Below are 12,221 nucleotides of genomic sequence, written 5' to 3' on the forward strand. Positions count from 1 at the left end.
TTATAACCACCAACACAAATAACATCATCAGGGACAGACGGTTTGAGCCAAGTTTCAGAGCCAATGTTTAATTTCGAGAGAGACCCGGCACCCGCAGTGAGGGAGACAAAAGAAACTTACTAAAAAGAGATCCAGCGCGAGAGAGAGGCAAAGAAAAACGCCTGTTCTTAATTTATGTTGCTTTGAACTATTTTCGTTTTGTACCGTTTTAATTTTTTAACTTAGCTGCAATTTCTTTGACAATAGAAATTTAAAATGTTGCAAGAATAAGATTCTGTGTTTCTTATTTTGAATCGCGAAGGGAATAAACTCTATCGATGCAACCCTGTTTTAAATAAATAATCTGTCCCGACACTTTATTTATACCTTGAAATGTGAGATGGGGTTTTTAAACTTAATTAATTTTCTTTTTCTTTTACATTGTCATATTTTTTTTTTTTTGCTTATTGTTATTTTCATTGTTTATTAATTGAAAGCAATACTGTAGGCTATTGTAAGTATTTTTCTGATTTGTTCTATCTGGGGTGGAACAACCCCAAACAAATTTGACTCATTTATCATTGTTTAAACAATTTTATCTATGAACTATAATATAATTCCAGCGATTAGGTAAATGTAAATAGTTTAAGCATCAATGAAAAATGAGCCATAAAAAAATAAAAAATAAAAAATAAATAAATGGATGTATGGCACAAAAACAGAACTACCATAATCCTGAACTAATTTTGAACTCTTAATATTTTTCTGAAAAAACCTGTAGGGACCAACGAAACGACGATCGCTGAAGTCAGTGCCGTACAGTGAATCAAGCAAATACATCTCTCTGCTTTTTGGTTTCATGATCTGTAAAACTGGTTCTATTAAGTGATTCTTGGAAGATACAATTATTAGTTATGTCAAAATATCTCTGTGTTACTTGCATTAAGGAGAACTGATAATTTAAACATAAAATACTTACACATATCATCCAATGGTGTGTAGCCCAGGAAGGCAGTAAGATGAAGTCACATCTTGCTATATGGTCCTAATACAGACAACAAACATTTTTAAACACCACCTAAAATGACCCTAGTTTACTTCAATTAAAATTTCAGTCATACTTACAGGTAATTTAGCCGAAGGGTCTGCACAGAATGGTGGCAACCATGTCACTGTCACATGAGCTAAAACAATGGACCTTTATGTTCTGTTAGATACCATTTAAAATTACAGTTAATTTGATTGCATATAAAGGATCACTTATGCACACTTTCCTAATAAAAAAATAAAATAAAAAAAAGGTTCCACACAGCAGACAGGAAAAAATTACCTTTAAGTCAGCAATATCCCTGACAACTGAAAGGCAGGCGTTCAAAATCTGTAATTTGAGAGCATTTTTTTTTTTTTATATTCGCTCATCACAAAATAAAAGCATTTTTGTGCATGTGATAAAACTCACAGTCCCTTCAACATCATTTGGATGGCCCAAGGTAATAAAATCTGATCTGTCCAGAATTGTTGCTCCTACTTGAGCCAAAAATTGTTGTTGTGATTCCTTTTCATTTAAAGCATTTTTTATCTAGAAAAACAAAAAACAATTGTAAGTATGATTACTTTGCATGAAAATGCAAAATAATTCAACATACCATCTTAATTTGGTCACTGCTTTGTGGATGCATCCAGCATGCCCTGTTTGGCTGCACATTTCGTAGGGCTGTCAAGTCCATCACTGAACCCCGGCTGGGGTCTGAAAAGAGACAAAATATTATGACCCAACTGTGCTAAGTGAAGTGAGATTTTACAAGTGCAGTGTTTATCATGACATTACTTACAGTGTACTGGATCTATTTGTGTAATATCACATGAGAGTCTCTCACTATCATTTAAGGACTGTGGAGGCGTACCTTCACATACAGCACAAGAAAAAGCGATTTTACAATATGTGACAAAATTACTGGTCATTGTAAGATGTAACAAAATAATAATAATAAAAAAACTTACCAAGTACTATCTGAACATAATCATTGAAGGTTAACTGATCACTAGGTGATACAACTTTTTTCAGGCTGTCCTCCATGTTTTTATTCTGTGCCGTGTTATAATGGTGAATGATGTTGCGCATCAAAAATGTGTGTCCTGATGGCGTGAGCATGTTCAGGAAATAATTGTTTTTGCGCATTGCAGCAAAGAGTTGCTCTGCGGTTTGAGTATTTACCCATCCACAAAGTTCTGGGACTACCTGGACTCTCCTAAGAGCATCTCTTGGGTCTTTTGTGTTGAATTCGTGGAATCTGTCATACAAAGCATAATGCTCTGATGATCCAGTCAAAGGATGGCAGTTGGTATCCTCCTCCTCCTTCTTATTTTTCAACCATGGTAGATTAACTTTGAGCTTGCCTTCTTTTGCTAGCTGGATATTGGCTGTAGTTGGTTCAGCAAGTCTCCCTTCATGGGGACTGAAAGGTAGAGAATCTGCTTCACGAAGATTAACGTGTGCTGCAAGTCCTCTAGCAAAGTCGTATATTACAACATTAGGAAAGTGCTTCCAACTCAGCAGCAAGTCTGCAAAGTCTCTGGGAGACTCTGCTCTTATGTTGAATTTGATGGAATAGACTACTCCACAAGGACATGTAATGACTGCCCAGCCACCTAAGAGAAAAGTACAAAAGTACAAATTAAAGAAAGTACAGTTTAGAAAATGACAAAATCATTACAATGGTTACTTAAACAAAAAACTACAAGTAACACTTCAACTATTAACTTAGTTTTTCATAATTTAGTTTAGTTTTTCACTAGGTTTTCATAATTTCTTCATACCATACTCGTAAATTTTGAGTAAATCTACCTACTTTTACCAACATTTTGTCAGTGGGTTGACTCAGAGACTAGTTTAAACAGTATTAATTAACCCATGAATAAATTGCAAGTATTTTCTTACAGCAAATTAAATTTTGTATCTGCCAATGAAAGCATTATTGCTGAAAATGAAATGTCCATCAACATAAATTTTTAACTCCTGGGACATTATTTATTATTATTTTTTAATCAAAGCTATAAATGTATGTATTATTAAAATATATTATTATTATATACATAGATATTTAAGTGATAAGAGTCAGGCAATTTACCAGAAGCATCCCAAATCTGCTGGAAGATTTTGTCGTACGCTGAGCGGTTTTGCATCTCCGTCCGCAAACGTAACACAAGATCCATCCTTGATCCCTTTGTGTCCAATCCACATTCTTTGCACAGCTTCCTCACTGCATCAACCTAAACATATGACAGACTTTGGTTAAAACCAAAATTGTTGCAAAACATAATTAGACGTTGTAAATTTGTTCTTACCTTAAGATTAAAGAGCTCATCACCTAACCTTTCCTCTGTGACATCAAGATCTGGAACATCACAGGACTTTGTTTTTTGTAGTTTTGCATGCTCAGTGTTTAGAACAATGTCTGAATTCCGGGTATTAGGTCCAATCCAAGGAGCCCAGGAATCATAACAGGGACAAACTACAAAGGGGTTTTTCCTGCCACCTTAAGAGAAATACAGAGTGTACAAGTACATTAAAGAATTTCTTTAGTTACACAGACCTAAATAATATTACACATTAAATAACTTACTTGAAAAAAATCCCCGGCCAATCATCTCCATCGTTACGGATTCCCAAAAAGAGACAATGTTTGTATCACCCTTGAATTCTGATGGTGGTGTGGCTATTTCACTGACTGCAACACACAAATTCACAAATCAGGAACATGCTGTTTTTAGAAAGCATTTGTAATACAATGTACACAACACATACATACAAGGAATACTGAAGACTCCTTTCTTGTGGAGATCCATGATCACCACTTTGGGGTGATAACCACAATTGATGCATGTGTAAGAATAATCATGGCTGCTCAAGGCTTCAAAGTGGAGGTAACCATGGAGCACTGTGTCTTTGCTGGGAAATTTTGCTTTGGCAGTGGCTTCAAGTATGCTCATTACTCTGCTAACAGCAGTGTGATTCTAAGAATATTCACAGAGTATAAAAAAAAGAATGTTACATGACATAACACGTATTACATGAAACAATATTAACATCAGTAGTTGTACATATTACCTGAAGAGCATTGCGAAAAATCAGACACAAGTGTAGAGAAAGCAGAAGGTGGTCATTGAAGTTATGGATACCATCAGTGAATTCCTGGTACCTGTACATCATGCTGCAGTTGCTGCAGACTTTGTAGTAAGTTGAAATTCCTTAAATTGAGAGCAGAAAAGTTAAACACAAAATAACAGTAGACTCTTTAAATAGAATGTTTTATTTAACAATATTTACCTTCAACTACCCCAGTGAAGGTCAGAATCTTTGCTCGTGAGGTTATAATAATTGGGTCACTTAGAACATGATTACCCTCACATTCGGAGCAGAACGCTTCTTCAGGAATTAGTTGGTGTCTAAAGTCACTACCATGTTGTAGACCACTAACCAAATTTTCAGGAAGGTCCACAGGTAGAGATTTATTTTTCAAAAAATAGCGTACCATCCTCTCTATTCCATCATCATTAGGTGGGTACTGACGATCACTACAGTCATCCACTCTCTCAGGATGCAGTTGAGGTTTCTGCATGGAATCAATCCTTTCGGTGGTCTTCACCTTCTGGAATAGAGCTCTCTCATTTTGAAATAAATGCCATTTAGCTATTGCTTTATGAATACATGACTGTTTTGTTTTATTACATGGACAGGCCCATGTGATCTTCTTACTGTCATATACAACAGTAACTCTTCCAAGTCTACAGTAATAAGACATTTTTGGCTCATACACTGATATATATTTTTTCGTTGAGGGCCCAGCAAATGTGATCTCTACAGAAAGTGGCACATCTTCTTTGTTTGCCAGGCATTGCCTTTCGATGCATGCATCTTTCCTACTTTCTCCAAACTATTTTTCTTTCACCATCTCTGTTAGGGCTTCCTCTTTGAGATTAACAGAATTGCCATCATCTTTGGGACAGAAAGCTAAAGACATGAGATGGCAGCACTCAAATGGTTTCAGGCCACTCCTTTGAGCAAATTCAGCACTGGCATTGCATTGGTCTAGCTCACACATAACTTTGTCGTTTACACCCCAAATCTTTTTTTGAACATGGATGGGAAGACATGGTGCACTGAAAGATTTTGCCACTGCAAAAATTCCATGCTTACTGTCAATGCACTGGCAAAGTAAATGTCATTCTGATGTGATGGCCTCTTTAACTGTGGTGTGCTTTCTTCTAATGTGAACACGTACGTTTTTTTTTATTCAATTCCATATCACAATGATCACATCTGATTCTTTTCTTCTTTGGTTGAAGACGATTTACTGTTGGTTGCACTGGTGGAACATGGACAGCAGAAATAGTCGGAGATGGAAATACTTGGGTGGATGCAGAAAGAGAAAATTGAGCTTCAGAAGGAGGGCAAGTTGTCCCAGATTACAAAGGTAGACATAAGGGACTTGTCCAAGACTGTGTCATTGGTGGAGACCGAAACACTGATGTAACTGGAGATGAAGATGTTCGGATAGCCATGGGGCATGACAGGGGAGGCGCCTGTGTAATGACATGAGAAGTCTGTGCCGAAATATTAGGAAGTGGAGCAGTGGCTGCTGGGCTATGCAGGAGTGGAGACTGAGCTTCCTGGCCAGGAAATGCCAACTTTTGTTTACATTTTTTAAAATGAGTAATTAACTGCACTTTTCTTATTACTGTAGCAGGACAGTAACAGCAGTGAAAATGTGCATTTTCCCTACAGTGTAAATTGCACTTAACAATCACAAAATCTGGGGGAAAAAGTTACACAGAATACACACATTCATTACTCTGATCAAATTTTATAAAGCAAAATAACATTAGTATTGTACAAAGGTGAAATTATACTCACCATCATGATGTACTGCCAATTTTAGATGATTCTCTACATGGCAATCAATGGACAGTTGTGATGTGGTTTTGTACGTCTCACAAAAAGGACAGTGATACAGGTTACAGCACCGTGTGCACCTTGATATTACAGGGCAACTGCCCTTTTTAAAGACATTCATCTAGAACAATACAATAACAAATAAATAATAATCAGTAGCCGAGCAAAATCATGTTAATTTTACATTAGCCCTGCAGTCTGTCCATATGGTATTATGTTCTGAAGTATAAGATTAAAATGAGAATCGCTGTGATCATCTTAAAAGTCATGTCAGCTAAACACGTTTAACGTTATACCGCTACGGATACATAACACTACACAAGACTATACATGTTGAAACAACAAAACAGTACATAAAGATTCCAAAGATGAATTACCTACCGTAGTACCGATATACAATCAATATTGTTCATTAATCCATCGTTTTTCTGCAGATTCTTCTAAGAAGATCAAAGCAAGTGCGATTGTTCACCAACTCTCTACTAGTGCGCAATCGGCGCATGCATATGACGTCACAAAACACGCCACCGCGCATGCGCGTAACAGCATCCACTACGTATTGGATCAGATCCAAATACGTCATCGTGCTACAGGCTGCAGCGAGGGGTGTCTCGCAAAAAGCGAGAATACAGCGAAGAAATCCCGAAACTACTGAGCCCTGCTTTAATTAAAAAGTTCAAATTAGAAATCAAAGAATCAGAGACTTCGGTAACTTACTCCTCTGCTTTTCATCGAGTTTGGAAGACTGTGTTTGTGCTGTGCTCTGCTGTTTCACTTGGATTTATCTCAGAAGAATTAGAAGAACGCGATTTGAAGATGAGACGATTTTTAAGGTAAAACATGTTAAACTGGTGGTGCCAGATTAAAATGTATGTTATGAAATGAGATTGGAGTAAAAAAAAATGAACTAAGCCTAATATCGTACATGTATATGTAGACAGAAACATGTTGAAATGTGATCTAGACTGGTAGGCAACCTTTCAGTGCTAAATGTCCGACACGAGGATGTTTTTATATTCTATAATAAAACACAGCATGATAAAAATAGGCTAGTATGAGTGTATACTATGGTGAATATTATAATGTTTAGAACCGTGTTTACTGTTAAATACTGTGTTTGTGGATATCTGCTCAAACATAGATGTATAATATGGTAACAATAATTAGTTTAATAGTTTTGAGCGGCTTGATCGCTTCAGTAAATGTTCTCTGCACGCGTTTGAAAAGCAAAATGCTCCAAACAATAGGCTTCATTTTTTTTTACTCCAAATGTTTATTTTCGTTATGACATTAGGGACTGTTCGTTTTTTATTTAAGGGGCCACCGGAGGAGTTTTGAGATCTGTTGTCAAAAAAGACATGACCCTCCTTCGCCAGCAATAAATTTTTCTATGACCCTCCAAAATGATTTTGAAAAAAGGCATGACCCTCCCCGATAATTTATTGATTATCCTACTTCTGTACTAGTTTGCGCTTGGCAAAGATGTTCAGATAGCCATTGTTTTTTTTTAAACCATAAACTCTTGCTTTCTCATCTTACTAGGGCTGTAACGATAGACCAAACCAACGATTCGGTTCGTATCACGATTTTTTATTTTAGATTTGAAAAAAATCATGTTTTCGGTGCTGATGCGGTGTGACTCGTTCAACATGTGAGTGGGTGGCGCTGCCAACAAGCATCTAAAGCTGTCACAAAGAACCGGCAAAAGTAATGATTATTGATATGTCAAATATGGAGACATTTTAATTGTTTATTAATAAACAAGTGTTTTCTGTGTCGACTGCAAAGATGAAGTTGACGATGCGTCGCGATCTTCTCAGAACGCGCCAGAGAGAAATGCACATTTCATAAGCAGAAAGCAGTCTGTTTTCCTTCGTTTTGAATTGTTATGTTTAAAAGTAGACATTTCAAGCTTTCTATATATTTCTCAGGTCTGTGAGGCAAGTAGCATACCTTACGCTGAGTTTCGGTTCATTCATGAGACAAGAGTCCAGTTCACTCGCCCGCGCCTCCGTGTCATGATTATCTATTTTCTACTATATTTACTTCTTATTTATTAAATCCAGATGAAACATTGATTAAAATTAAGATACAATCCAGATGAAACATTGATTAAAAAACGAAATTCACTTTAAAGAAAGGCTTTGTGCTTTCTGTTTGAGGTCTCTGTGAAAGTCGCTTTCAGAGCAGTCATGTCCGTAATGGAGAACTGAGCCCATAACATTTATTTTTTATTTTTTACTCACATAAATGCGAACACGAAAAATAAAATAAAAATAATATTTATTCATCCGGTGGGTCATCTTTTGGTTTGCACAGTGTAATTTATAGCCTAGAATTACTAAAAAATATTTTGCCATTTAAAAGTTAAAGATTTTTTGTGTCACGTCACATGTGTATTTCCCTCATATTAAATATAAAACGCATGTGTAGACTGATATTTTTCTAATGTCTTGACTCCTTTCAGACGTTTCAAAATATTGGTATTAAATGCATTTTCTGAGAATTTATATTTCAAGTTTTGACTGCAAATGTCACGTCCATAACACTGGAATCGCCCAATTTTAACGAATTTACTAGTTTAACTAGTTTTTATGGTGTAGGTCTACGTATTTTATTATGTTAACTTAAATTGCTTTAAACAGGGATGCAAACACAGGCAGGCTATGGTCAAAAAAGAGAGAGGTTATCGAAGCCCTCGCCCCGCGGCAAATATCCAGATACTTACATAATTGTGATGAATTTAATCCTTTGCAAGGTATCATTTTGCAGTGTAAGATTACCGTTAACACCTTTAAATATTACATAAATGTATTATGTATTTTTATTCAACTTAGTGAGTATATAAATCAGCATCAAAGAGTAATTCTTGAAAAAATCTGCACAGTAATTTGATAAAATCTAAACATGTTAATAAAAACAAATTACTATTAGTAGGCTACTCTTATAAAATTCAATCAGGCAATCATACATTTCACAATTTTATATTTACATATGAATGTCAAGAATTCAGAAGTGTAGGCTATATATTAATATAGGCTACAATTAAATTATTGTGCAGGCTAGGTATAAAAAATATATGCCTTTAAAAATCTTTCAGTGCGCAAAACCATGATAATATGAAACGCTTCAAAACAGAGCGCACAAAGCGTGTATATGTGCATCGCGGGTGCAGAATGATGTGCTCAAAGCAACATGGAGTCACAGTGTGCAGCGCTGCACAGCAGCACAAGTGCGCATTTAAAAGTCCACTGCACAAAGCGAAGAATGTCGAGCGCGGAAATCCTAGAGTACGTTATATCTGTCCAACAGTTTATTGATCATTTGTTTCTTCACAGTTTTAAATTAGTTATTGTGCGTTTGATGCCGATTTATAGTCCCTGTGATGTGTGTGATCTAACAGGCACACGCGAGTCGTTTAACAACAGCAACAAACGTAAAATACAAATACACAAAATAAAGTTATTTTATGCAAATCCAAATTGGAGAGAGTTTTACCGTGCATCCTGCTGTAACCGGACGAGGCGCGCGCGCTGTTTGAATACTGAATGGAGAATGATTGACAGCGCAGAGGGAAAACGAGTTTCCGTAAACTTTAATTTAATGATGTAAATAGACTTCTGTACCTCACATTAAGCTATGGAATGGCTTCAGATGACTTTGTGAAATTATAATCAGACCCTCTCTGACCCAAGTCACCCAAACTGACGTGAAAAAAGCGCGAGGCGCCGAAAAGCGCGCTGTTTGCATCCCTGTTTAAAGCTTTGCCGGGTAAACATTTCATTGGCATTCTGTTCTGACATGATGCACTTTTTCTAAGCGTGAACTGAAGTGCGCGCGCACTGTCAAACAGCGCCAAACTGGATTTTTGTTGGGTCAGACCCATCTGATATTGAAGGGGGGCTGATAACGCGAGATCAACATGGAGCTAAATGAAAAAAAAAATAGCACCAAATAAGCCACTTTGAAATGTTGCTGTTTTCATGAATATAAAAGTTGGGTGACCCTCCCCCTAGACTAAAAAAAGTTGGATGACCCTCCCCTCAACAAAAAATAAAAAGACATGACCCTCCCCTATTTTCCTCCGGTGGCCCCTTCCATAAATACCGAACGGTCCCTTATGAAATGAGATTGAAGTAACATATGATAATCAATATATTTTTCTCTAGTGCAGTGTTACTGAAGTGTTCCTTTTTAATGATTTATAGGCTATTGTTTTTATTATTTTATGCAGCACAGCACATAGCTTTATATTATATATATATATATATATATATATATATATATATATATATATATATATATAAAATGAATACCAGGTTTGTTGTGCCTTGTAGGCATAAGCTATGTGCTGTGCTGCAAAATATATATATATATGTATGTGTGTGTGTGTGTGTGTGTGTGTGTGTGTGTGTGTGTGTGTGTGTATTCTGTACATTTTAAAAAGCAGTTTTAACCTGAAAAATCGAAAATGTATTCCCCAAATCGTGCAGCCCTATAGTTTCTCTTGATATCAGTATGTTCACAGCGGGGGGTTTTTTTTTCAGGGACCAGATGCTCCACTGATGAGTCCTGCTGACTTCAGCATTCACATGAGTCTCCGTACATGAACATGGTAAAGTTCAACTCCAACACTTTTTGTCAAATAACTGTATATATGAGGTCTTTCAATCTGGGTTTAGGACTGCCCACAGCACTGAGTCCGCTCTCCTGCGAGTGCTAAATGACATTTATATCTCTACTGACTCTGGAGACACTGTGGTTCTAGTTCTCCTAGATCTGTCGGCGGCTTTTGACACCATTGACCACCCTACTCTGTTAGCTAGACTGGAGACATGGGTGGGTATAAAAGGCTCTGTCTTGTCATGGTTCCAGTCCTACCTTTCTGACAGAAAGTTTTTAGTAAAGATGGGAAACTTCTCCAGCTCCATGGCACCTCTGAGCTGTGGTCTTCCACAGGGCTCCATTTTGGCTCCCTCTCTATTTTCTCTCTACATGCTACCGCTGGGCACAATTTTTAGGAAACACTGTGTATCATTTCACCTTTATGCAGACGACACCCAAATTTACATTCCAATCAAGCGCAATAATCCTGCAGCATTAAATTCTCTTCTGCTATGCTTAGAGGAGGTGAAGGCATGGCTGGCTCAAAATTTCCTATCTCTTAATGATGATAAGACCGAGGTCATTGTTTTTAGCCCGAGTGAAAGGTCCCAGTGCACATGCCCAGACTTGGGGAGTCTATCTCCCTTTAAATCTACAGGAGTGCGGAACTTAGGTGTTCTTGTTGACCAGTCTTTAAAGTTTGATAAACACATCTCATCTGTAATCAGTTCCGGTTTCTACCAACTTCGCTTACTATCTAAAATCAAAGGCTTCCTCACTCCAATAACCCTGGAAATGGCGGTTCATGCTTTCATCACGTGTCGGCTGGATTATTGCAACTCATTATATTGCGGTATTTCAGATTCTCAAATTTCCCGTCTTCAGTTAGTCCAAAATGCTGCGGCCAGACTCATCCATAATTGTCGCAAATATGATCATATCTCTCCCATCCTCAGATCTTTACATTGGTTACCAGTTCGGCAGAGAATAGATTTTAAAATCCTTCTCTTTGTCTTCAAATCTTTACACAACATAGCACCGGTTTATCTTTCTGAACTTATTCATCCGTACATTCCGTCCAGAAGTCTCAGATCTCACGACCAGGCGCTGCTGGTAGTCCCTCGTGTCAGACTGAAGCGTAGAGGGGAGCGTGCTTTTGCGGTGGCAGGGCCTCGTCTGTGGAACACCCTGCCTCTAGAGATCAGAACGGCTCCCAACCTCTCTGTTTTTAAGTCTCTGGTCAAAACATACCTATTCTCGTTAGCATATTGATTACTTTTCTTGGGCTGTTTTTACTATTTTACATTTGTTTCTTTGTTTTAAAATTAATCTTAGCTTAGTTGTTCTTTAGGTGTTTCTGTGTTGTTTTTGCTGCTTTTATTTTTATATGCTTGTTCTGTAAAGCACTTTGGTCTGTCTAGCGGCTGTTTAAATGTGCTATATAAATAAATGAACTTGAACTTGAACTTGAACTTGAAAAATCAAACACCATGGAAAAGTTTGCTTCAGATGAGCTTTTTGACCTCACCTCAGACAGCAGTGGAGAGGAATATATTCCTCAGAGTAGAGTCCTGCACGGGTTCGTATAAAAATTCCTCATAACCGCGCGCGCGATCTGCTTGCAGTCGTCGAGATGGATGCTGAGGAGTTGAAGAAAATAATAGCTAGTGGAGATTGTAACGTT

The 12,221-nt window shown here is 37.2% G+C and overlaps 1 protein-coding gene across 4 annotated transcripts in view; it reads right to left on the reverse strand.

The window, feature by feature from the left end:
- Positions 1–550: 550 nt before the first annotated feature.
- The window catches only part of LOC309480379 (HMG domain-containing protein 3-like), a 108,573-nt gene continuing 96,902 nt past the window's right edge, over positions 551–12,221 (reverse strand). Inside the window, exons 1-11 of one of the 4 annotated variants that reach the window (XM_082144815.1) lie at positions 3,789–4,094; positions 3,603–3,707; positions 3,325–3,515; positions 3,108–3,249; positions 1,981–2,628; positions 1,812–1,883; positions 1,626–1,726; positions 1,439–1,558; positions 1,310–1,357; positions 1,105–1,186; positions 609–1,024 (exon numbers count right to left, since the gene is read on the reverse strand). In XM_082144815.1, coding sequence (XP_082000941.1) covers positions 1,112–1,186; positions 1,310–1,357; positions 1,439–1,558; positions 1,626–1,726; positions 1,812–1,883; positions 1,981–2,628; positions 3,108–3,249; positions 3,325–3,515; positions 3,603–3,707; positions 3,789–3,969 — 1,683 coding nt within the window. In that variant the 5' untranslated portion in view covers positions 3,970–4,094 and the 3' untranslated portion in view covers positions 609–1,024; positions 1,105–1,111. Of the gene's footprint in view, positions 1,358–1,438; positions 1,559–1,625; positions 1,727–1,811; positions 1,884–1,980; positions 2,629–3,107; positions 3,250–3,324; positions 3,516–3,602; positions 3,708–3,788; positions 4,095–12,221 lie in introns of those variants that run through there. The other 3 variants (XM_082144814.1, XM_082144813.1, XM_082144812.1) reach the window with 3 other exon arrangements.

The sequence above is a fragment of the Leuciscus leuciscus genome (assembly GCF_965113295.1).
Source record: "Leuciscus leuciscus genome assembly, chromosome: 18".
NCBI classification, from domain to species: Eukaryota; Metazoa; Chordata; class Actinopteri; order Cypriniformes; family Leuciscidae; genus Leuciscus; species Leuciscus leuciscus.